Below are 26,431 nucleotides of genomic sequence, written 5' to 3'. Positions count from 1 at the left end.
ACAAAAACGCAATGAAAAATAAGAACAGCACAGACACTCGGCAAGAAGGTCTTATAAATAAGAACGTTTTAACAAGCTTATAACACACTACGGAAGACTGACACAACATTTTAAAAACTAAATTGAGAGTTAAAGTAAAAAAAAAAAAAAAGCTGGGCGGACCGAGCATCATTTGTGTTCTTCCGGTGTGGGCGGAGCTTAGGTTCCGAGTACGTAGCACTGACCGGTGGGACGTAGACAAAAATCGACGGAGTTTTCTCTCCATCCTCATTCCTCACTCATATCTGTGACACACACTTTTACAACCCACCAGCATCTGCAACGATGGTCGCCAAACAGCGGATTCGTATGGCCAACGAGAAACACAGCAAAAACATCACCCAGAGAGGCAACGTCAAATCATCGGTAAGACAGCTCTTCATAACAACAACAGAAGTCAAATTAACTTCATGTAATGGATTCATTTACCTGACTTTAAAGAAAGACGTTTGATTAAACTATTAATATAGGGTATTGCTAGATTTGCAGTAAAATAGCGGTTCTTAATGCTGTAATGCATATACACTTTCGTTACTAAATCCCACTGCACTACTAGAGTGAAAGGACAACTAAAAGTCGCATTTGCAGCTGATTTTAATGTAAATTCACGCAGAAAAACGTCAGTGATGATAAAGTTTCGGTGGGACCGTGGCTCTTGGCGCTCTTCATCTTTGTTGTCTGCGGTTCAGGTGAGTAACCAATACAAAAAAACATTAATAGGTGATCTGTCATATAACAAACACATTAAATTAAATGGTATTTTATTCTTATGCTAGCAAATGTTGCTCTTTTTGTTTAGACAAAGCTGACCTCCACAATTTTTTTTTTGGCACACACTGAAACCTTGCACTGTAGTGAAGGCCGAGATAATAATGCACACTATTTACATGGACAAGGCTGGACTGATAGCATGACTTATTTTCACTGGGTACAACACAGGGATCTGCAGGTGTTGCTACTCTGGAAACAGCATTTAAGAACATTGCCAACAACGCTTAAGTACTCCCAGGAAGAGCAAAGTATCTCATTCCCAGCTGGCTTGGAGGCTTTGAGACATAGCTTAAAAGATGTAGCCTTTTTGACAACGTCATAAACCGCTCCATCCAGATCTGATGTGGCACATGCTTTGGCCCGGGCTTCTGGGTTGCTGCCAGCTCTCACAGAGGTTTTACTCGTTGCCTTCGAGAATCTGTTTGCTTTTGAACAAATGCCATTGTCGTTGCATGTTTTTGGTCATCTTGCTCTCTGTTTGCTTGCCCTTACTTTTTTGTGCCTTGGATGATTTTGCAATCTTTTTATTTGATTCGATACACAAGAGCATACGATTTACTTTGTTAGAGAGAACACTTTTTGGAACTACAGATAGTTTACTTTTATGAGACAAAATAGTGAAGAAACATAAATATCCACTAGCGTAATGACCCATTATATCCCATTATACCGAACCTGGCATTTATGTTAAGCCTTGACTTCACCAAGTTCAGCTTTTCAGTATTCTTTCTCCTCAACTTTTCCAAAGGCTGGAATGTCAGCCATCTGTAATGTCACCGTGTATGTTTTTTTTCTCCTCAGCAATATTCCAGATCATTCAGAGCATTCGAATGGGCATGTAAAGAGGACCAATGATGTCTCAAGTATCCACTCCTTGCCAGTTCGAGGCTTCTTGCTGATTTTATTGATTTATCTTCTATGAGGTGCAACAACCCTGTCATTCCTCTCTGGTGCCTTGGTAATGAAGAAAAATCAAAAAGCCATAAAATTGCATTCCGATCAATTGTAATGTTATTTTTCTGTCAATCTACCTTGATGTAATGTAAAAATCTTGATAAGTCACAAGCAGCGATGTGATTTGTAACTCCTGATTTCCTGTTCATTCCTGAAATAATTGTGCAGAAATTATTTTTTGGACCCCAAAACAGCCATTTTGTAGTTTGCACAGGATAAAGTATTATGAATGAAAAGCCAGTCAGCAAATCTACATCACAAATGTAAAAAATGTGTCTCTTGTCACACATTGTATTACTTTTCTTTTACTTGTTTTCTTTGTAAATTAATAGCTGCCTCCTTCCTTCTTGAATATGGAACTTAACCTGAATAATTTAGTTCTCTGGCACATATTCTTGTCGTTGTGGTACTGTTTACCATAATAGAATGAGGCTTAACAATTCAGCTTTTTCAGAACTGATGATCTTATATCCTGTATGCTATGATGGAGTAAAGAGGAAGAGGAAAAGAGCTGGACTAAAATAAAATGTTTATAAATGACATGCGTTGTGTGTGAGTGTGTACTTTTTTTTTCTTTTTTTTGGAGAATTATCAGATAGTTCATGATCTCAACATCAATCTAAAATGTTTGTCATTTAACCAACAGTTATCTGAGGTGTTTCAACTACAGGTACCTATTAAAACTACTTGCAGGACTATATATTCCTTATATTTATTACCAATAAAGAGACTGGTAGAATGACATAATCGAAATATTTATCCAAAATAATACACCAACAGTAAGGGGCATAAGAGTAGTTGGTTAAATGAAACAAACCATCTTTAATCTGTTTATCCTGTCTTAAAAGGACTTAAAACGAGTAGCCATGTTCTCAAGTCCCGTCCATGAATGTGATTGATTACATTCTGTCATGATATCTACACTGTTTAAATGATGAATTACTTTCTTTGGCTTGTTTAGATGGATAGCCTAAGCAATGCCAAAGACAGCAGCATCACTCAAAGATATTGAGTGGTTTACATGTGACTTGCTAATTATAAGAGTCACACAATGGGAGTCAATACAGAGTTGATTGCATTGCAAGGTGTGAGTTTCATTCATTTTGGTACAAACTAAGCATTTAATTTGTTAAAATAAGAAAAGTGGCATTATACTGTTTGTTCCTTTTGAAAGGGACTGTTTTGATTTGATCTCAGTTTTATTTTATTTATTAGTTGTGGCATGATTAAAAGAAAATGCTTTAAATTTAATTATTTTCAATGCTAAGAAGACTGCAGCAAGTAACATTTAATTGTCAAGTTGTAAATGTTTAGATTATACATTTTTCACATTTTTAAACATGCCACTGAATAAATCTGGCATATCTTAAATTTGATTTTTGGTTGCTAATTCCTGTTAAAATAATAATAAAATATAATCCTTCAGATTTGATTTAATACAAGTAGTGTTGAAAATAAGAGGGTGTTGATTATTTTATATTAAAAGTTCTGTTCTTAAAGTGAGACTGTTCAGGATTAATAAAATAAAATGTTAAATATACGTAAGACACATACAATCTAAACAACCAACAACATGAGCGTGAACTGTTTTTACCACACATGTAGTCACCGGCAGGTGGCGGTGTGGAGCCATCAGTTCTCACGTTCATTGGCTGCGAAGAAGAGCGGAACTGCTGTTGTTGTCAGAGATGTTGCTGTGGATACGTGAAGTTTACAACTCTCTAAGTCAGGCAAGACAATTATTTAATTGTTTTTCTTATTAGCAGCTACCCATTTAAGTCATTAGCGGCTTAATCCTGTGAGGAAAAACCTTTGGGCACAATTATGCGAACTAACGCTTATCACAGCGCTGAATGTTTCGGCGTGGTTTAGCAGGTTTGTTCGACGTTTGCATAATTAGACGAAAAACGCACGGGCAAAAACAACTGTTGTGATTTTGACGCAGATGTGTCACGTTAGCGTACACTTTGCATGAAGACCAGCTTTTCTAGTTAGTGGAGTAGGAAAGGGTAAGATACCCCCGGGGCAAATGTTACGGTTTAACTGTTCCGTGTTTTCCTTCCTGGTTCAGGTCCTTCGCTCCAGATGTGATGGGACGACTCCAGCATTGATTCAATCGCGGATTTATGGATTCAAATAGGATTTTACTCTCGGCGTAACATTATGCAGCATGGCTGAATCAAGGAAATGTGCCTGTGTTAACTTGTGACCTGTTTGCTAGCCAAAATCTAGTTTCACTGTCACAATACGTTAACGTCGTTCTCCAGCCAAAGCACCTCTAATGCTGCTGAATGATTATGATTTGATCATACGATCAGAAAAATTGCACATCGTCACAACGAATCCCATTAATGTAAACACTGTTATTGCATAACAACACCCCGAAGTTTAAGTCTAGTTCTAACACATCCTTACACTAGCAGGCTGCCCACATACACTTCTTGTTTTACTATGTTAATGAAAACACCCTATAACATCTGCTAACTATCCAAGACAACCTTTAAAGTGTAACTACTAGTACTAGTAATAATCAGGATTTCCATATGGACAAATATCTGATGGGACATTTATCCCCATACAACCTCTTAGCCACAATGTTTAAACAGGGAAAGGACAAACTCTTTCAATCAATGCTTCACAAGTTCTTTCACAATCACAATCCCTTTTATTGCCAGATACAATGGGTTTACATGTACAAGGAATTTGTCTTTGTGCACTGGACAAAAATACAACAAAGAAATGAAATTATCGTGGGTTATTATTTAGTAATTACATGCGTCAAATATATATTTCAGATGTGTATATCTTTGATTTGCATTAAAACCTATAGGTTTATTGAGTGGATTCAGTTCGAAAGCATAGCGTCTCAAATATGAGATATCTTCAATTAAAATATGGGCAATTAAACATGTATATATTTATAATCCCTTACGTAAATCATAGAATAAATTTACTTTCCAAGATTAATCTCTTTTACTGGGATTCTGCTTTGTCATCAGCTAAACTGACATAACACAATAGCACAGTTGCTTGTTTTCTTTTTATGTATTAGAAAAAATATATTTTTTGATTCCATTGTCCTCATTTATAATTTGCTTTGAATAAAAGCATCTGCTAAATTATTCAATTAATAATGTTACATTTTGTGCTATGATAACTAAAATTACATCAGTTTCCCTTAAAGGAACACTCCACTTTTTTGGGAAATAGGCTCATTTTACAACTCCCCAAGAGTTAAACAGTTGAGTTTTACCGTTTTTGAATCCATTCAGCCGATCTCTGTGTCTGGCGGTAGCACTTTTATCTTAGCTTAGCATAGATCATTGAATCGGATTAGACCATTAGCATCTCGCTCAAAAATCACCAAAGAGTTTCGATAATTTTCCTATTTAAAGATTGACTCTTCTGCAGTTACATCGTGTACTGAGACTGACGGAAAATTAAAAGTTGCGATTTTCTAGGCTGATATGGCTAGGAACTATACTCTCATTCCGGCGTAATAATCAAGGAGCTTTGCTGCCGTACCATTGGTGCAGCAGGCGCAATGTTATTACGCAACGCCTGTGTCCCCAGCTCAGTAGCCTATGATATAGCTATGATATATCGAAACTCTTTGGTCATTTTTGATGACCAAATGCTAATGGTCTAATCCGATTCAATGATCTATACTAAGCTAAGCTAAAAGTGCTACCGCCAGACACAGAGATCGGCTGAATGGATTCAAAAACGTTAAAACTCAACTGTTTAACTCTTGGGGAGTTGTACAATGAGCCTATTTCCAAAAAAAAGTGGAGTGTTCCTTTAATGTCACATTGGCTGATGCATCATCATGCTGCATGTGCTAAACTTGTATCTAAACGTGTTAGAATTTAAAAGTAAAGCACATTGGGAGGGTATCTTACCCCATCTTACTGTTCACAGATGTCATGTCAGTGTAATGTCTTTTGTAGTATGTTCAATGTTGAAGTTCTAATATGTTTATTTTTTTTGTCTTTGTGCACCTAAAGGCTTTTTAAGATGTCTCCATCACTGATTGGTGTTTAGAGCCACTTTCCATCCCAGTCTACATTCACTATGCTGCAAGCAGAGACCCTCCAACTGCTGTGCCTCACAGCCACCAGTGGGGTCCCTCTGTTCTCACGAGGCTCCACAAAGCAGCTTCCCTTTTCCATCATTGGCTCCCTAAATGGTGTCCATATGTTTGGCGCCGGCCACGGGGTTCAGTTAGCGAGCTGTGAGACAGATCGAGGGAGCCGTGTGGTTTGGGGCGTGTTTCAGGAGAGCCTGATGCTGATTGCAGTGAGCGGCAGTGGGGGCTCCGCCATCAGTGAGCTGCAGCTGCGCCGCCTGCTGGAGAACGTGTGGAACTGCATGGTCCTGGTCCTGGGACAGGATGAGCTGGCAAACATACGCAACGTAGAGAGGCTAAAACGAGAGTTGCGCTCTTGCTACCGCCTGATCGACATGCTCCTGGAGCGCATTAATGACGAGCAGGGATTTATGGGAGATCTGACGCAGTGTGCCGACTGTTTGCTTCTCTCCCACTCCGCCTTGCTCCAGGAAGCCCTAGACTCCTTCGCCCAAGCAGCGGAGAGTGAATTTGGCTGTCTGCTGGTGCACGGCCGTGTGGCACTGGCCACGGAGAAGTGGTGGTCTCGACTGACGTCCCAGGAAGTTGTTGTGCTCTTAGTCTTGATGCACTCGCTTTCCGGTGCATCTTCATATGACTACCCCGTCTTCCTTCCCCAAGGAAGTCCTACCGTCGCCATTCGCTTGCTCAGTTTCCAACTACTTCCTGGGGTTCACGTGTGCGTCCTCTGCGGTCCCAAACCTTCTCTGTACAAGGCAGAGAATGAGCTCATCGGTCGTTTTTGGTCCACTTCTGTGGAGAACCTGCGTAACTGTTTGGAGCAGGCCAAACGTTCTACTCTTCCCCCGTCTGTTAGCCTTCGCTGGGACGTCCAGGCACTTCTCCTCATCAACCGTGAATCTCGACGTGCCGTCACCGTCTGCCCTCATGTTCGCAGTGGTGCTTCCTCAGAGGCTGCTCCTCTCCTCTCCTCAGGCAGGCGCTTGGAGCTCCTCCGCCTCTTTTATACATTTGCCGTGACTCGATATTTTACCTCTCAGGAGACGTCAGTTTCGTCTGCCTCAACTACCTCCGAGGATTTCTCTCAGGGTTTTACCCACGTCCCTGTGCAGTGTTACCTTGTTACAGATGAGTGTAAGTGTTATGGCCTGCAGAGTTCCCAACACCAGCTGTTTCTCCTCATGGATCTCTCTGTGCCCACGTTTGCCTTGCGTACTGTGGCTACACAGACTCTGTCAGCGATTACTGCTGCAACTGGTTTTTAGGGCATTGGTTTGGACATGTATGGGTTACTTAACCAGGTACCAGACTTATTGGATTTGCAAAAATGAACAGCTCAAGCATTAATAGTAGAGGATAGTTCACATAAAATTAAAACTCTATCATCATTTTCTTACCCTCATGTCCTTGTATGACCTGTTATGAATCTTCTAAAAATGACAGTCATTGTTTGATACAACAGTAAATCACATTGAGAAAAAATGGCAATATCTTTGTTTGTGTTCCACAGAAGAAAAAATGGCATGCAGATTTGGAACGACATTAGAGTGAGTAAATGATGACAGAACTTTCATTTCGGGTGAACTATCCCTTTAACTGGTCACTGGCAATTTCTGGTCGGGATCTTCAAATTATGGCTTGTGCCTTGTTGTATATTAATCAAAAGAAGACTTTTTGTTAAGACTTGACAACAAGATTTAATTTGAACTAACAATGAACTATGTACACCATTTATTAATATTATTTACTGTAATGTTAGAATGTAATTTCTGCATCTACGAATACAGTTTAGAGTATAAATTAAACACTGAACACCTATACCTACAATACCTACATTCTGTATGCATCAGTATTGTTCATTGTTAGTTTGTGCTACCTAATGCATTAACTATGTTAACAAATTGAACCTGAACCTGAAATTGTACTTTCTTAGGAGCACAGGCTATAAAACACAGGATATAAACATATGTGATTCTAGAAAGTGAATCAAAATATAGACTCAAAAGCACTTAATGACTACTGTATAACTGTATATGTGTAGCATTCACACTGTGATACCACATACTACCTTTGGTGTGTTGTTGTTGCTAAACATGAAAGGAAAATGTGTTTGGCATTGAGGATCAACATAGCATTATTTTCAAAAGCTGTGTATTTTAATATTCACTTAATGACACTGGTGAACAAATTAGTTTTATAATATGTTTGAATTGGTGATGTGAATAAATACATATGCATCTTTAGATTTTTTATGTTTCCTTATGTTTCAGTTATATTTTCATGTTATAGCACCAACAAGAAAATAAAATCGTTCTGCATTCTAGCAATAAATCTGCTGTTATTATTTCTGAACCACATTTATGTTTTCAGTGTGATTTTTTATTTTATTTTTTTTTTTTTTTTTAATCAGTGGAACCACGCCCCCTGCTGCCTAATTATATTATCAGTCCTGTATTTTTGTAACAAGTGTAGGTGATGTAAAAGAAGTACCTAAACACTTGCAGGATTGGGTGTGAGTATTGCTGAAATGAACATTTTAATTGCATTTTTACACCTCCTTTTAAATATAAATAACATTGTACAGCCAGCACAACAGTTATCCTGCGATTGCACGCAACAATTTAGAAACTAAAAAAAAAAGATAGTGACAAAATAAATTGAATGCGCGTGATGTGTAAAAAGGAAAGGAAACTTGGCTGTTTTTATTGGATGTACTTAGGAAAGAAATCCAATCATGGGTTTCTGTAAAACATTTTCTTGTGAAGACTTCTTAATCAGTATATGAATGTATGAAGAGGTGTGTTGTTTTCACAGGATATGACATTTGCAGGCAACTAAAGTGCTATAGTCCTTGTTGTTTTGTTCATATATAATTATCCATTAACAAATTCAACTTATCACATCTTTAACTGGTCGAACACAGTTTCCCCGAGTCACTCCCTCAAGTCAAAGGTCAGCGCAGTCTGATCGACAAAAAGCTGAAATATTTACAGCCAATAAGCTGTATAAAAGGCTAAAAAGAATAAAAATAAATAAGGCATGTTTTATATCAAGCTGTTCACCCACACCCAGTCTCATTATCTTTGCTTTAAAGTGATAATCTGGGTTAAATACCAGTTGAGATCTGTGACATGCCTCAGTTTGCAAAGACAATGTGTTGATAGAAAGGCGCTCAGAATGGAAGTCTATGGGGCCCCTGACTGTTGGAACGTCTCACTGAAAAACTAGTTTGAGTATTAGATCAGACATTATATCACAGAATAGGAGCAGCAGGCATTGCCTTGTGTCTCTAACTTAAAATATGTATTATTGAGCAGCTTCATCTGTCGTTATTAATCTTTATTAGCACTCTGAGTGCCTGTTAATGCAAGATTACCTCATAGGCTGTTGACGAGTGGTGTGATGAGGAAATATATAAACATATTCTTCTCTGCTTTATGGCGAATATGGCTGCAGGTCGCATGTTTCCGCCCCTAAATTTGAGGTACAACTTCATGACATAATTTTGCTTGTCACCATCAAGCTTTTATGGCTGCAATATCTTGTGCTTGAGCTGTGTGCAATTAAATGTGCCACTAGATAAAATTCTTTTGACTAATCATTTAACTCTGGGAAACCTCTCCAGAAAACAGTTTGTATGTTATTCAGTCAGCACTGATTCAGACATCTGTTCCTTGATTCAGCATACTAGACGATGTACAAACTTGAATCTTGATGTTAGTACAAATCATGGATGATAGCTGTTACAGTTTTTATTTGAGTGATTATGTGAAGAGTTCATTTGCAAAATCAGATAACTCCATTTTTAACAATAAATCATGTTTTTTTCATTTGGCATGCCAATTCATCTCAATCAAACTGCAGTTGGGTTATTTTGACTAGATAAAAAAAAAAAAAAAAAACAGCTAACCAGCACAATAAAAACATGATTTTTGAAAATTAAAATTTTGAAAATTTTTGCAAATATGCTTTTCATATTATTACATTTAGACATATTACATCATAACGGTGGTTCAGTGTGATATTTTGTCCACTAAAGTCCTATATGGGACCCTGGCCCACAAAACCAGTCTTAAGTCGCTGGGGTATATTTAATAGCCAAAAATACATTGTATGGGTCATAATTCTTGATTTTTCTATTATACCAAAAATCATTAGGACATTAAGTAAAGATCATGTTCCATGAAGATATTTTGTCATTTCCTACTGTAAATATATCAACTTCATTTCTGATTAGTAATATGCATTGCTAAGAAGACAAATTTAAAGGTAATTTTCTCAATATTTTGATTTTATTTGGCACCCTCAGAATCCAGATTTTCAGTTGTATCTCAGCAAAATATTGTCCGATCCTAACCGTACATCAATGGAAAGCTTAATTATTCAGCTTTCAGATGATGCATAAATCTCAATTTTGAAATATTGACCCTTATGACTGGTTTTGTGGTCCAGGGTCACATATATGAAAATAATATTTGAAAGATGATATACTGTTGTAAGGCTCACGCAATTGGCCCAGCAAGGTATCCAATGGTGGCTGAAGGTTTCTTGCGTGTTCGGTCTTTTCAGTACGCAACGTTATTTAATTTAAGTTAAATTCTAATCTTACTCCATTTTATATCTAATCTGACTCCACTTTATTATGACCTCAAATTTAGGTTGAAATGCAAATTGGTTGTTTGTCCTTTTCTAATTGTTATTATTCTGACATTTGATTATTCTATTTAACTCTTTATTTTATATTTACTTGTTCATTAGGAATCTATGTCGCTCAGGGTGTATCACATCGGCTGTTTTATGTGGACCTCACGATCACAAACTCGCCAGTCTGATCATTAGTCAGAGGTCTTGACTAACTATAGTAGGTCGCCCATGCTTACCATTTTTAAATAGTGGTTCTGTTTAGCCCCCTACAGTCACCCATGTAACAAAGCTCAAACAATAATCAGAGGTTATGCTGGTACTGTTTATCAAGCCAATATTTAGAAATAACCAGTTAGTAATCTAAAATCTCACCTGATGTGCCCCATGCTCCATCTAATTTGAAATCTAGTATGCACTTAATGCTGGATGCAGATTTGTGGTAACATATGCCTTCACTTAATCTGTTTGAGAAAATAATTAATAAGAAGGCAGAATAAAATCAAATTAGCAGTCAGGTAAAAATGTAATATGCCAATTACACAGCCAATTCAGAGATATCAAATCAATCAAAGATGACTCTAAGAAGATGCATACATGACTTTAGAAAAAAAACATAGTATGAAGTGTGTGGACAGGAGATAACAATTGGAATTTGCATTGATCAAGTCCTAGACATGTTTATTTACACCTTTTTGGGGAACAGATGGTAATTTGCATGAAACACATTGGGAAATGGCACACCCCATACAGTGAGCAAAATATCTCTAAACTCTTAGGATCTGTATTACCTTTTAGTTTACTTCCTGTAAAATTGAGACCATATACCAGTCGCCCTGAAACAATTCAAATGATACCAAACATGACTGTAAATATCACTTGCATTCATGTAGAACATTATATTATGCTATTGACCATTCTGAGTGAGCTGAGAGAAGGGAGAAGGGTGGGAGGAAGTGGGTGGAGAGGATAGGTGAGAAGGGACTTTTCCCGCATCTTCTATCTGTGTGATGTGGAAACAGATGTCTGTGTGTTAATGCACTGGTGTGTACAGTATGTCTATCTCAGAAGATCAAAGTGTCTGAGGTTCTGTAAACAATGTATAAAGTGAAAAGTTGAATTTTCACTGCAGTGGCTTAGAAGAACCATTCTGGGTTCCCTAACTTTCTGTGAAAGAATCGTTTTCTTAAAAGAACCATTTTTTTATATAATATATCCTGTAATATCTCCTCTTTAACAACCAACCAGCCGCCTCTTGCATATTCTAATAAGACCAAAGTGGTTGAATAACGAAGAGCATGCTGTCTGGAACATCATGGTCCCTGATCACATGACGACTAATTATATTTAGCATCAATTCTTGTCATTTTGCCATTTTCTCCAACTGTTCTACTATTTCATGAAGTTGGCCAATAGGCTACCTTTGCGGAACAATTCCTTTCAAAGAACCCATAACCCTGAAATGTGATCCCACTGTTTGTTATCTCTTCTGCAAGACACACAGAGCCTTAGTCAACATGGGAGGAGCTGGCGTGCTTTATTCTCAGTTATTGGATCAATGGGAGGAGGTTCACTGTGAAGGGAAGTTTTACACCGGTCAAAGTTTGGAGCCGCTTCAGACGCTTCACACGGGTCGATTGTTCCTGTCTGTCGTCTCGGTAACCGAGGAGGCTTCCCTTTCTACACTTCTGGTGCGTAATGTAGCCCACTGTCTGGAGGAGGTGCTAGCTATAAAACCCCCCATTTAAATAGAGGCAGTCATGGAAAAGTAACTAGAGAAACACTGAATGTACTGTTTTTGAGCCCGGTTGATAAAAAGAGGCGTGGGGATTTAGTGGGGGTCAGCAGCTGCTTATGCTTCTTATGAAATCTTGAATTATCTGATGCACAGTCCAAAGGTCTTCTCCAGTAGATCTTTGTTGGGTTTACTATGCACGTAACAGCAAACGTGCGCTGATAACCAACGTTTAAGAACCTAAACCTACGCTTTTAACTGTTTATAAATAAAAATGCTATCTAATAGAACCGTGAATGTTTTGAAATGGGGAAGATATGAGGCTTACGCGGCGGTGTACCCCAAGGTTCCAGACTGGGTCCTGAACTTTTCTCCACTGCATTCCCTTTCTTCTCCCCATAGGAATCTTTCTGCATTCCCGGCGGCCCAAAGCGAACATCTACACCAGAAAATGTCCGAAAACGGAGCGTTACCCCTTCGGGGGAAAGTGCTTACCGTTGACACTATGAACGCCAACGTGAAGAAGGTTGAATACGCGGTTCGCGGACCAATCGTTCAGCGTGCGGTTCAGATCGAGAAGGAGCTAAAAGAGGTACGAGCAGTATTCATTACACCTTTGCAAAAAAAAAAAAAAGTAATGCATTGCGCGAAAGTTTGTTATGGCAGGTTGTAAATTCAGCAAACATCCCGTAATTCTCATGCGCACAGTTTGGAAGCAAGACATACACGTAGCATATCAGGATAATAATAATGCAGCGTGTTTATGTGTCTATCACCCCGCTCTAAAGCGAAAATAACTTGATGAGCTACTGTGAAATTTAAGAGCAATTTTTTGGTATGGTTTTACTTTTACAAATTACTTTTGGTGTAACAGTGTAGAACCAAATAAAACCATTTTTATATGTAAAACACATTTTAGGTTACTTGACAAAAGTTCTTATTGCATGTGCACTGAACCTCTCAGATCATATATAGGCCATTTCTATTCTTTCTATTCTTCAAAAATAAATTGGCAGAAAAACGTCCAGTGCCTTTTACGTCCAGTGTCACTCTCTATCCTTTGTTTTTTGGCAAATTTACTCAGTGTTTGTGAAGCAGACTGTCATCACTCACTAGTGGATAAAGTCCATTATTTGTTACTCATTTAGTTATGGCTACAGACATCTAGCAATCCTCATTTCTGATGGCCATATGAGTGGTGCTGGGAGTAGTAAACTCTGAGGTCATGCCCTTGATAAGATCACAGGCTAGATTCAGCACTGATTGTTGTAGGAACAGAGAACATGTTTGTCAAGTCTTTACCTCACTCTTTAAATTGGTGGCTGTATCTAAGTAAACTACAGCACCTTTCAAGAACTAATACGCATGGAAATTATATTAGATTTCAAACATCTGTTGCAAAACAACAGCTGAAGCTGGATTATGTTCTTCCAGATCTAACACACTCTCACCAAAAAATCTTGTGTTAGATATTTTGTTTTTAGACCACGTGTATCGCTTAGCCTATTTAAAGCTTACAAAAGTTATTTTGGTTATTTTTATTTTTTTCAAATGCCTTTTATTTTTTCAATTGCTTTTATGCTGTTTGATTCGGTTGAAGCTAAACTCTGCAGGACAGTGCACTACGATGCCCAGAGCTACAGAAAGTCCAAATATAAGGTTCATGAACATTTCAGGGGCACAGGAGCAGGAGAACGAATGTATGATTATACCATACATTCATTTAATGTATTTGCATTTATTCTTAAAATGGCTATTTGTTCCAGATATTGATAGACAAAAACAGAATGATCTTTTGTATAGCTCATACTGAACATATGGTCTAAAAAGTTTATTAAATCAGAATTAAGTTTTGATGCTTTTAGTCTAGGGATTTTAGGTTTGAGTCCATACATGCTAGCATACTCCTAAAAGTTAACTAAAGTCGTTTAAAAAAAATAAAATAAAAAAAAATGCACATTTGTAAACTCTCTGTCTCTTCTGGGATTATGGACCAAAAACATTGATGAATCATCTTGCACTGAACAGGATTTTGTCCAATCAATTGTTTGCTAGAGTGAGAATGTCCCGCCCATAAAATTTCCTGCAACTAACTAGCAGGTAACCCTTCATTATGTCCTGCTGTTTCAATAGGAACTACACAAATAAAGGGAAAAAAATAACTGCTTTCATGAGGACATTATGAATAACCTTTCCAAAATAATATCCTCTGCTGGTTGAAACTGGTGATTGCTCAGTAAAAACACAACAGTAAAAAGTTACACCCCAAATGTATTACAGAAATCTTATTCAGAAAAATAGAGAAAATCACATCTCTGATTATCAATCATAATGTTCCACATACACCAGAAATGTATATTATATTATTAATATTTAGAATATGATATGTTATGAACATTTGCTCAAACTTTCCTAAAGTACATTTGTTTTTATGAATATTTTTTTAAGCAGCAAATACCATTACTTACCTCTATCCTCTGTGAAGTGAGGTTGTGCACACACACACACACACACACACGCAAAAACAAGTGCACTACCAAAAGAAAAAAAATTGTACGTGAAAATCAGCACAATGCTGCAATCTTTTTTTTTTTTTTTTTTTTTACATTTCATTTAAAGCAACCTTTTAACCTTTGTTTATCCTGCACTGTATCTTTAATGCATATATCTGTCTTTAATGCATAATTCACATGCTGCTATAAATCTGGAATGTAGATCATCAGTCGTATGTTTACTAAATGAATGGCAGTTAATGTAGGGCAAAGCCAACTGTAATAACTGCAGAAATGCTTAGTGAAATGTGACCCACTGTCCCTCATGCTTCATACGGTGAAAGTCTGCGTGACTCAGTTTTACAGGTCTGAAACCTCTTTCCAACACAAAACATCCACCCTCTACTCAAACAGGATTAAAGGTTATCATTCCCTTAGGGGCGGTAGACACACAGCTACTTCTGGTTGGCTGCCATTTACAATCATCTCCCCTTTGAGACCAATAGTTAAAGAGTTGGGAAATAATGCTTTTGGTCTTTTCTTTTGGGGACGTTGGAGTTTCTGGTAGATGCATCTTGTTCTATTGGACAGAGACTCAGTCTCTCCCTAGTGAGAAACAGATGTGCCGCTTGTAATCTAGTCCCGTTGGTACCAACTGGGAGCCCCACTGTTGTTTGTTGAATTCCAGACAGCTGGAGCCTGAGGGACAGGATGACATGTGAGAGAATAAAAGAGCCATACTCAAGTGCAAGTACAATTTCAGCACTAAGCCTATGTTTTATATCACACATATAGCATGCTGAACTTTTTTGCAAGAATGGGTTTTATGAAACAACACAAATATTGGCATGTACTACTCACCTTTCGTTAAGAAGATGCCTGTCGGGCATGATACAAGTTAAACACGCAGTGACAAGCTCGCTCTTTTTATTCAGTCTGACTGAATCCGTTTAGTTTAAATGAACTATCATGTGATCCCCCTCCTTAAGTTATATTTCACAACGATCAAGTTTGTAATAATTCCAGTGGCCTGACAAACATTGTACAGTATAATTTAAGCAAATTTGAACAATTATGAAAATAAATTTCTCACAGCAATAGAAACAGTCATACATTGCTTGTGTGTGCAGTGTGTTATAGACATTTCCAATACTAATCTGACTTCACCACAGACAATTCAAACAACTACCATTTGTTAATATAATAACTACAGTATCTCAAGCTAATTCCCTGAATACGTACAGTACAATCCAATACTTCCCTGAAATATGGTGACGGCGTCCTGTCAAGAAGCTACCGCAATCACACATGAGCACACAGGTCTTTAGTGTATATATACTCTCATCGTCCTTCTCAGCTGTATGCTGGTCCGACACAGGATCTTCAATACTAACTCCGTGTATTACAGCCTCAGCTCGAGGACGGCTCTATAGTATTCCAACACTATCACAGTCTTTGCGGTGGTCAACCAAGAGAGACTCCCTGAATAGAAGGATACATGAACATTTATACCTTGTAGCTGAGTAAAAATCACTTCTTCACTGTAATTGGTTACACTGATCTGGTCATTGGTTCACCATTCTACTGTTTTAAGCACTTTTTGGGTAAGTATCGATTATTTAATCATAGAGACAGTCTTTTATCTGAGCATCCTTAGTGTGACCTTTTCTGAACATTCTATGTTGATATACCCTTTTGACTCCTTCTGAGGCCATTGCATAACATATTTCCATCACAAGTGTAAAACTGACTAATGCGTCGTTCTTAATTGTTTTTATTAGTTTCGAATAGCTAATAAAAACGCATGTGCTTTCAAGTGAAATTCAACTGTTATAGCTCTCATTAATGTTCTACTTTAATTAAACAGCTCATGTTCGAAACTAGACACATATTTGTATAATTTAGGCATTCATTCCAAAAATTCATTATAGCTGAATATAATAATACTTCTCTTGAAACAAAACCTTAGCTGCCATATAAAGTTGATAAGAGTTCCTTTCAGTGCCACCTTGCAGAAATTAGGGCATTAAGTGTAGAACAATGAGAAGAATAAACTGTCACAAAAACATTGGTATTTTGACAGAAAACATTTTTTATATATATTGAGCGAAATTAGACATATACTAAAAGATTTCCTGCAGCCAAAACTCAAATTTCAAGGATAAATTTACAAACCATATATGTTTTAGCTAGCAGAGAAAAACATGGTTTAAAGGGTTAATTTAGGGGGTTTTAAAGGGCTAGTTTACCACAAAAGTTCTGCCACCATTTACTCACACTCATATCATTCCAAACCTGTATGACTGTTTTTCTATTGTGCAACACAAAAGAAGATATTTTTAAGAAAGTTGGTAACCAGTTTTGGTAACCATTTCTCTTTCTTTTTGATTTTTAAGTGGAATTCCTTTAATTCTACTTTTTTGTTGTTGTTGAGATTTTTATACAACCCATGTTTGCCTATTCATAAATGACAGGATTATCAGCTGCTGTCTAGGATTTGAAGAGTATTCTTTTTATACAATCTGCTTGCCCCCCAGTTTAGATCACTTTTCCTTATTTGTGGTTTCCTTGTTTCTTGTAATAGAACAGCCTATTATCATCATCTCTAAATTGTGTGATATCTTATAGGCAGTGAGAAATTCATGCATTCACACATTTGTTACTTCTAGACTTCACAACCGCAATAGCTGAGTAATTGGCTGATTTACCAAAGAACTCTATCTAACACTCATAGAGAGTTCAAAATGCAGCTGCAGGAATGCTGACTCATAGCAGGCTGGGGAATCACGCCGTTCCTGTCAACTCATCACTCCCTTTGCTCGCTACACAATTCAGAGGGTGATGACAAATCTTCATATTGAAAACTGTGAATTTTATTACACACTGGTAGCTTGGCAAATATGAGCACTCTACAGGAGGCACATTTGGGGTTAAGTCCTGTCTCCATTTAATCTCATCACTGTAGGAGCAACAGTTGAGCTACTGAAGTGATTTCATTGACGTCTCTTTCCTACGGCGATGTCTTTATCCCACATATTCACATTCAGTGTTTGAATAGGCTTTTACTCCATCTGTCTGATCATTGAAATCTTTTATCGTTTCCTTGAGCAGGTAATACATGCATGTCACTGGAAAAAATCCTCAGACAACCGTTTTATTTTCTTGCTCTGTCAGAACCGTGTGTACCACACAGGAGAGAACAACATATTAGGAAAAAACAAGGTGTTTGTGTGTTCCAATCAGCATGCAGCAAGAGTGACAGGGAGGTTGTTTGTTAGGCTTCAGCTGCACAGTCTGTTAAAGTGCTTTGAAATGACAAAACAGAAAGAATGGGACACAGAAGGGGACTGGGTGAACCCCTGCCATCAGCAGTACTACTGACCCTTGCTGCTTGTTTGTTCACCAGATAAGACATGTAAACAGCATTTTAACCCTCTGCTGGTCAGATGATTTCAGAATCATCTTGTACAATTGAGGAGATAACCGCTATTTCTTTTCTAAGCGATCAGATTTAAGCATTTTTCTGGTGAACGATAAAACCTGTGAAAAAAAATGTCCTCAAACGTAGGGCCAGATTTACTAAACAGGGCAAATTAGCACGAGAGTGCAATTCCAAAACAGCGCTGATAGGCATGGAAATTTCTGTGGGTGATGCAACATCTCATTTACATATTGTCCAATGCAATATAGCCTACCAAGCACAGTGCAAATTAGCGTAGTCGTAAATGAGCAGAAAGTAGGTGATCTACTTTCAACACAGGCGCTAAATAGTTTAAGACATGTTTTTTTAGGTCATTAATACCAGTAATTTGACGAGCACAAACGTTAGTAAATCATGTTGCGTGATTCATTTGAATACGCTCCTCCCATAAATGTTGCATCTGAAAGGGAAACTCCTACAAATGCATATTCAATAAGGTCAAAAATAACTGTGTCCACGCCTTTTCAGTGCTAATTCTTCACTGCATGTCTTCAGTAAATCCTGGCAGTACTATTATAATGCCAAAAGACTGTTTGCGCTGGTGCAATTAGTAAATCTGGCCCTTAAAGTGAAGAAGAGCCTTGATGTGCAAATGTCTGAAATATAGGATGGTGGAGAAAGTCTGCTAGTTTGTTAGTCCCTATACCTAAAGCCCACTCTATATTAAGGCTGATGATTACCCAGTTGTTTTACCAGCCAATCAGGTAGAGCCTTCATCATGAATATTAATGTTCTTACATTTCAGTTCACACCCAGGCCATTTCATAAGGAGTGTTCATGGTGAAAACACGGATTTGTGAGCATTAGTGGAACTGAAGGTGTCAGAATAAATATGAAACAAGTCATTGTTGTCATTGGCCAATTTATAAAACAGCTGTCACTCTTGTTGTGTTTTGATGGGATACATAACAGTGATGTGGTGTCAGCACTATCCCAAGTGCCCAAATTTCTAACCAGCATCCACTACTTCAAGTCAAATGTCGATTAGTCTGCTCAGTGCCGCATTAAGTCAAACACACCTATTGAGACTTGTTGGTGGGCACTTCTGAGTTTGAACACATTACCAACAACCCTGAATACACTGGCAACCACTACAAACACCTTAGCAAATGCTTAGCAGTGGCTTGGCAATCCCTCAACTTTGCATCATGGCAAAAATCATAGCCAGTCTGCAGATTCTGGGAAATTTAGACAGATTTAACTGAAAATCGTTTAGTGTATGATGGACACAGACTTTGATTTTATTTATTTATTTTTTGGATTTAAACTATGTCTGTCCAGTTGGAGGAATGGCGATTCTGTCCAGTTGGAGGAATACAAACATTTTGTTTTTTGAGCCAATTTTAGAATGCATTGTTTTCATTTGTCATCTGTCTTCTCTGACTTGGAATGACTTGAAAGTCTGTTTTTTGAATCTGTTACAGGGGGTCAAGAAGCCTTTTGACGAGGTCATTAAAGCAAACATCGGAGATGCTCACGCTATGGGGCAACGGCCAATCACCTTTTTCCGACAGGTACGTGATTCCTCTCCTTTTGCTGACTAAGAGTCTCAATGAATGATCTACTGTAGATGTTTCCAGTCATTTTCAGGTCCACTGCGCTTTCAGTCAACAGTCAACAGTTTCTGATGAACCCATTTGTACATAGCCAAGTTTTTTTTTTTTTATTAGTTTTCATTTTTTTCTTGATTTTTATATAGCCTCATAAGCTATTTGTTTTTTCTAGGTGATGGCGTTGTGTACTTATCCACAACTACTTGATGACAACAAGTTTCCAGAAGATGCCAAAAATCGAGCGAGGCGTATTTTGCAATCATGTGGAGGAAACAGCATCGGTATGTGATGTGTGTTTAATGAAAGTTGGCATGAAATATCAAATGACAACAGTCTCCAATTGTTTTATAATTATTACACATGCAGATGATCTCATATAATGTGAAAGATTATGTGAAATATTCACCTTTAGATAATCACGCATATATAAAGTCAACATGAAACCTATTTTATTTCTATAATGTGATACATTTATGAGAGAAACTGGATATTTATTGAGGAAAAAAAATGTTAAGAGGTTCTTGCTTTTATCCAAGTGGTCTCTTTTGGAAAGGAAAAATAAGAGGCCTTGGTGATGTCATCTGAAAAGTAAAGTTGTATTTGAATATTGTGCACAGTGCACTGTAAGGCTATGAAATATGTATTAATAAAGTAAATAATGGTCAGTTTTCATTTAATGTGGATTTTAAGTGAACTGCAAATTAAAAATAATGAAAAACTTAAAGTGATGATAGTTCATTCAAAAATGAAAATTGTCATCAAGTTTAAAAAAAATTATTGTTCATACAACAATAACCAGCAAGATCCAGTTTTGTTTTGGACCCCATTGACTTTCAATTAGTTTTATATGGATAAAACCAGTTGATGCAAAACTGTTATCTTTTGTTTTGCACAGAAGCAGAAAAAAGTGGTGACAGTTACAGGACTTACATACATGTTTATATGTACATTTTAACCAAAAGTCTTAATTATAAACTAAACTCTAACTCTACTAATTGTTAACTACTGAAACCACTGATGTTACCCAGTATTCTCCAGTCAAGATGTTACTGATTAAAGTGATGATATTAGTCACTGTCCAAAAGGCCTCTGTGGTTTTAAGGCTCTATTATAGTTTGTGAGGACACTATTTTCATATTCATACCCCCCTTTGCTCTGTTCCTTCTCTCAGGTGCGTACACAACCAGTCAGGGCATTGATTGTGTGAGGCACGATGTTGCAAACTACATACAGCGTCGTGACGGCGGTATACCGTCTGATCCTGATAACATCTACCTCACGACGGGAGCCAGTGACGGCATTGTGGTACGTCAGGCAAACACAGGTCTCTGTACACTGAACTTGTGTACTCAGAGTCAGTCTGCTCCAGTATGCCAATTAAAGAAACAGTCTACCAGTTTTCTGCTCTGAAATATCCAGTGTACTTATTAGTTCTTATTAGTACAGCAATTTATACATATATAACATATATTTATTTATTTGCTTAATTTCATTTCAATGTAGTTTTATTTCTTATGGTCTTCTTATTCTCTCTTGTTGTCTTTTAGACCATACTAAAGCTGTTGACTGCTGGGGAGGGTCTGACACGGACAGGGGTCATGATCTCTATTCCTCAGTACCCTCTTTACTCCGCATCTATAGCAGAGCTGGGTGCTGTTCAGATCAGCTACTACTTGAATGAGGACAAGTGCTGGAGTCTAGATATTAGTGAGCTACAGCGTGCTCTACAGGCAGCCAGGGAGCACTGCAACCCCCGTGTACTGTGCATCATCAACCCCGGCAACCCCACTGGTGAGCCCCCAAGATCCTTTCCTTACAAAAACAATTCCAATTGTTTATAAATTATTAATAATTAATAATTATAATAAAGTTTTTTTATTTGGTATAATACAAATATAATAATAATGAAATAACTATAGTATAATAAATGCATACAGTTTTATAAAATATAAATATTATAAATATATTATATAAATATGTAAATATAAATATATTTTTGTTTTGGTTGGGTTAAGTCCTAATTTAATGGCTTATATTGGGTTTAATATATACATACTACATTTTAAAATTTTGGGGTCAATAAGATTCTTTTTTTTTTTGGAAGAACAACAACACACACACAATTCTCTTTCCAATACACTGTGGTCTTTACAATTTTCTATTTATTAAAGAAAAAATAAAAAAATGTATCATCGTTTCCACAAAAATATCAGCTCAAGCATTTTCTGCTGTGATTAATACTAAAAAAAACACCAAATCAGCATTTTAGAACGGTTTATGAATGATCATGTGACACTGAAGACTGGAGTAATGGATGTTGGAAATTCATCTTTCAGGAATAAATTACATTAAAATCCACAATATTATTTCACAATAAAAGTAAGAGGCTTAAAAAGAAACAACAAAAATATTTTACATGGTATAACAATCCAAAACATAGTTTAAAAACATAGTACCTTTTTCCAATTTAGTCTTTTCTGACTTTAAACCCACCAGATTTTCTTATATTTTATAAATGATTTCTTTCTTTTCTTTCCATTTTATACTCAATTCTTTCCATTCTTTCTTTTAATAGGTCAGGTACAAAGCAGACAATGTATTGAAGATGTGATCCGATTTGCAGCCAAAGAAAACCTCTTCCTAATGGCAGATGAGGTAAGTTAATAAGGTGTATATATATTTCTATGAAATCTGCATTTACACGTAAGTGCAACTGTAGTAATAGCATCTACAGGCAATGTTTCCTTTAAAAGCACTAAACATCTCTCTTACTCTGTGTTCTTAGGTGTATCAGGATAACGTGTATGCAGAGGGCTGTGAGTTTCACTCCTTCAAGAAGGTGCTGTTTGAGATGGGTCCAGAGTATTCAAGCAAAGTAGAGCTGGCATCATTCCACTCCACCTCTAAGTGCTATATGGGAGAGTGAGTACACATCTGTCACGCGTATCATTTCAGATAAATCACACAAACGGAGTGACACAAGAATCACAGAATTAAACAATACACAGCATGCTGATGTTTTGAGTTCATCCAGTCCATACAATGTACTATAGTTTCTTACATTCATAAACAAACAGACACTTTCAGATGTGGTTTTCGAGGGGGATACATGGAGGTCATCAACATGGACCTAGAGGTGAAGGCTCAGCTCACCAAGCTGGTCTCAGTGCGTTTGTGCCCGCCTGCGCCTGGACAAGCCCTCATGGATCTGGTGGTCAACTCCCCTCAGCCTGGAGAACCCTCCTACCAAACCTTCATGAAGGTGTCTTCTTCTGTCAATGTTGCAGAATTCTTAGCACAGCAAGCAGACAAACTATCAAGGCAGCGTTTGACTAAGATTATGGGAAAAGTTATTTTCAAGACATTGGGTCTCATTCACAATGAACTGCATGGATTACTGTTACAAAAAATCTACTTAATTCACCACACACACATGCATTTTTTCTTAACCTTTATTTAATGTTAATGAATTGGGGGTTATGCATTTGCATAAAACAAGCCATAAAAAATATATTTTTTAAAATATATATGTGACCCTGGACCACAAAACCAGTCATAGGGGTCAGTTTTTCAGAATTGAGATTGAATAAATAAGCTTTTCATTGATGTACGGTTTGTTAGGATAGGATAATATTTGGCCGAGATACAACTATTTGAAAATCTGGAATCTGAGGGTGCAAAAAAATCAAAATACTGACAAAATTGTTCAAATTAAGTTCTTAGCAATGGATATTACTAATCAAAAATTAAGTTTTAATATATTTACGACAGGAAATTTACAAAATATCTTCATGGAACATGATTTTTGCCATAAAATTTTTTATAATTTTGACCCATACAATGTATTTTTGGCTATTGCTACAAATATACCCCAGTGACTTAAGACTGGTTTTATGGTCCAGGGTCACATGTATACTGCTACTGGTCAAAATCTTATGTACCCCAAACATTTGAATGGTAGTCTATCACAGTGTCCGCAAAAATAATAAGCAACACAACGGTTTTCAACATTGATAATCATAAGAAATATTTCTCCAGTCAAATGGCTGCTCAGTTTTGCCATCACAGGAATAAATTACATTTTAAAATATATTCAAACAGAAAACAGTTATTTTAAATTATAATAATATTTTGCATCATTACCATTTTTATCCAAACTTTTGACCATAAGTGTGTGTGTATGTGTGTGTGTGTGTGTGTGTGTGTATATATACATCTGTATAATTTCTGTATAAAAGTTTTGGCTACCCAGTGTATGTCATTTTTGTAGCCTCTATTGTTCCTATATTTTAAAAAAATATATATAATAATAGAATTAATAGAATAAATAGATTTTAATAAAAAAGTTATTGTTGGTTAAATCAGTATTTGGTCAATAAAATGTTCCTATGCAGATTTCACACACAAATGTGTGCATACATATGATTAGTGAATTAGACCCATTGTCTTGCATCCTTCTGGAGAACAAAATTACATACAATATTTTTCAATTTCATATTTTTTATTTCAACTGTTTTCGTGAATTTATGTAAATTCTAAATTCTCATTGATGTATTATATTGACAAAAACACTCAGACATTTTGTTCGAACATCTTTATTTTGTGTTCTGATGAAGAAATGACATAATTCAGGTTTGCAATGATAAACGTGTAAGTAGATAATGACAGAATTTTCCTTTTTAAGTGATCTATCACTGTAAATAGTTCCTTTGTCTGTATTCAGTTAAGAACGTAGATATAGTTTTCAACTGCTGCACAGTGTTTCTTCTGTTTCTGCAAGAGAGGCTGGGTGTTTTGCTCTCAATTAGTTGTGTATAATCCAATTAACCGCATTGGCTAGTATCCCAGTCTTCTCCCTTTTTTCAACCCTCTTCCTCTGTCTCATGTAGGAACGAACAGCCGTTCTGAGTGCCTTGGCTGAAAAAGCCAAACTGACCGAGGAGATTCTGAATACGGTGCCAGGCATCAGCTGTAACCCTGTGCAGGGAGCCATGTACTCTTTCCCCCGTATCACCCTACCTGAGCGCGCCATCAACGAAGCCAAGGTCGGTGTGTGTCACGTGTTCTGTATGTCTTCTGCTTGGTCTGATTTAGTTGCTTCATGGCTTGTTGGGTGTGTGAATACAGGCGAAGGGTCAGGCTCCAGACATGTTCTACTGCATGACACTTCTGGAGGAGACCGGGATCTGTCTCGTTCCTGGCAGTGGTTTTGGTCAACGAGAAGGCACTTATCATTTCAGGTGGGTGTGTCCTGGACGAGTTTCACTGGACGAGTCATGTCAAAATAATTTTTTTTAATAAAAATTAAGCTTGTATAAAATAACACAATGAATTATTCACAATTATACCTATGCATTAAGAAAATATAGATAGGGTGAATTTTCATTTCATGCCGAATTTATTATGCGTGCTGTCAAGCACTTATTAATTGAGAAATTGTAGTGCATGGAATATTTGGCTAAAACAATAAATAATAAAAAATAGTATATTTGTGGATTAATTAACAGAAAAATAAATGACATTTATTTATATTTGCATACATGCTGTTTGCAAAATAATTATTTTGCAAATAGACCAAACATCTCAATTAAAATATTGGAAATTATTAGAATTGTGAGGCTATGTGCAATATTGCTAAACAGGTAAAAAATATGAGATGAAGACAAAAAAAAAAAAAAAAATTCTTTGTCTCACCAGGATGACCATCCTTCCTCCGACAGACAAACTCAAGATTATGCTCAACAAACTGAAGGAATTCCATCAGAAATTCACCCAGCAGTATTCTTGACCCAGTTCAGCTCGACCATCCCTTCTACCACAACTGACTGACTAAAAGTGACTTAATGTTTGTTCAGAATGTGGCCAAATAATCACTTGAGCCTTAAAGGAGACTAATCTGCACCTTTGCCACTGGATAATTGTATGTCTTGTAGCTATGAATATACCATTAAACTATCGTTATGAAATTGATAGGACTATTTTAACATGCAGTGGGTAGAAATAGCAAGACTTGATTTCTAATTTCTCAAGATTTTAACAAAATGATGATATATTTTTTGCAAACAGTCCTGAACAATTCCTGAACGTCCAGATCTTCTTGATGAGGTATGGTGTATGATGTATGTTAGTGTGGTGCGTGAATAGTAAAATGAAAATAACGGGTGTTGAGCTGATTTTGCACTTTTCCCTTCAGTGCTTTGTGGCCACTGAAATTCTAAAAGAATTCATGAATCAATGTACGCTACAACATTGCTGTATGTGTAAATAACAGACCGATATGGCAGATATAATACAATATGGATTAACATGTTTGTGTTGTGTGCTGTTTTAGGGGTAGACAGACACAAACTCCTCACCACTAGAGGACACACCACCACAGAAATCACACTTGATCATGTTTTGAATTGAAGCCTTGTTTTGTAACACCTCTGTCTCTCTCCCACACAAAGACACACTACTGAGAAGCCCAACTGCTTCATTCTTTGATGGTGTCATTTTGTTAACGAGTTAAGAGACATAATGGGATGAGATGAACTTTGAGAACTTCACATCTCAGAACTTTTTAAAGCTAATTGTCTCTCGTCAGCACTCTGTGAGAAATTCTTTGATTTTAACTGCTACATTGACAATCTACAATCTTGACAATTAATCCATTTTAATCTAATGTTCCCACAC

General features: G+C 37.0%; 3 protein-coding genes across 4 annotated transcripts; all 3 read left to right on the top strand.

The window, feature by feature from the left end:
- Positions 1-178: 178 nt before the first annotated feature.
- On the top strand, positions 179-2,305 carry LOC306846710 (stress-associated endoplasmic reticulum protein 1). The gene is made up of 3 exons (XM_079380285.1): positions 179-405; positions 653-728; positions 1,612-2,305. Exons 1-3 carry the CDS (start codon positions 325-327, stop codon positions 1,650-1,652), a joined length of 198 nt encoding a protein of 65 aa, XP_079236411.1. The 5' UTR covers positions 179-324; the 3' UTR covers positions 1,653-2,305.
- A 3,533-nt stretch (positions 2,306-5,838) lies between these two features.
- fuz (fuzzy planar cell polarity protein) lies at positions 5,839-7,119 on the top strand (the record flags this gene model as incomplete). Its single annotated transcript, XM_079378428.1, has 1 exon — positions 5,839-7,119. The coding sequence occupies one exon, from the start codon at positions 5,839-5,841 to the stop codon at positions 7,117-7,119; it is 1,281 nt and encodes a 426-aa protein (XP_079234554.1).
- Positions 7,120-12,034: 4,915 nt separating this feature from the next.
- Positions 12,035-26,066, top strand: LOC306846693 (alanine aminotransferase 2-like). 2 transcript variants are annotated; one of them, XM_079380247.1, is made up of 12 exons: positions 12,035-12,186; positions 12,633-12,822; positions 19,628-19,717; positions 19,929-20,037; positions 20,928-21,061; positions 21,304-21,547; positions 22,332-22,411; positions 22,542-22,678; positions 22,844-23,018; positions 24,646-24,801; positions 24,884-24,996; positions 25,454-26,066. In XM_079380247.1, the coding sequence occupies exons 2-12, from the start codon at positions 12,682-12,684 to the stop codon at positions 25,542-25,544; spliced, it is 1,470 nt and encodes a 489-aa protein (XP_079236373.1). In that variant the 5' UTR covers positions 12,035-12,186; positions 12,633-12,681; the 3' UTR covers positions 25,545-26,066. The 2 variants fall into 2 exon arrangements, with proteins under 2 accessions (XP_079236373.1, XP_079236372.1); XM_079380246.1 differs by lacking the exon at positions 12,035-12,186 and having other exon boundaries at positions 12,256-12,822; positions 25,454-26,064.
- The last annotated feature ends 365 nt before the right edge of the window (positions 26,067-26,431 follow it).

The sequence above is a fragment of the Barbus barbus genome (genome assembly GCF_936440315.1).
Source record: "Barbus barbus genome assembly, chromosome: 26".
Classification (NCBI taxonomy): Eukaryota; Metazoa; Chordata; class Actinopteri; order Cypriniformes; family Cyprinidae; genus Barbus; species Barbus barbus.
This window is presented reverse-complemented; position numbering and strand designations above follow the sequence as displayed.

Excerpts from the sequence above, each read along its gene's own strand:
- LOC306846693 (XM_079380246.1), top strand. The coding sequence starts at position 12,505 with ATGCTATCTAATAGAACCGTGAATGTTTTGAAATGGGGAAGATATGAG. Across the intron at positions 21,548-22,331 it reads CAACCCCGGCAACCCCACTG|GTCAGGTACAAAGCAGACAA; the intron begins GTGAGCCCCCAA and ends TTCTTTTAATAG. Across the intron at positions 22,679-22,843 it reads TCTAAGTGCTATATGGGAGA|ATGTGGTTTTCGAGGGGGAT; the intron begins GTGAGTACACAT and ends AGACACTTTCAG.
- LOC306846710 (XM_079380285.1), top strand. The coding sequence starts at position 325 with ATGGTCGCCAAACAGCGGATTCGTATGGCCAACGAGAAACACAGCAAA. Across the intron at positions 406-652 it reads GAGGCAACGTCAAATCATCG|AAAAACGTCAGTGATGATAA; the intron begins GTAAGACAGCTC and ends AAATTCACGCAG. Across the intron at positions 729-1,611 it reads CTTTGTTGTCTGCGGTTCAG|CAATATTCCAGATCATTCAG; the intron begins GTGAGTAACCAA and ends TTTTCTCCTCAG.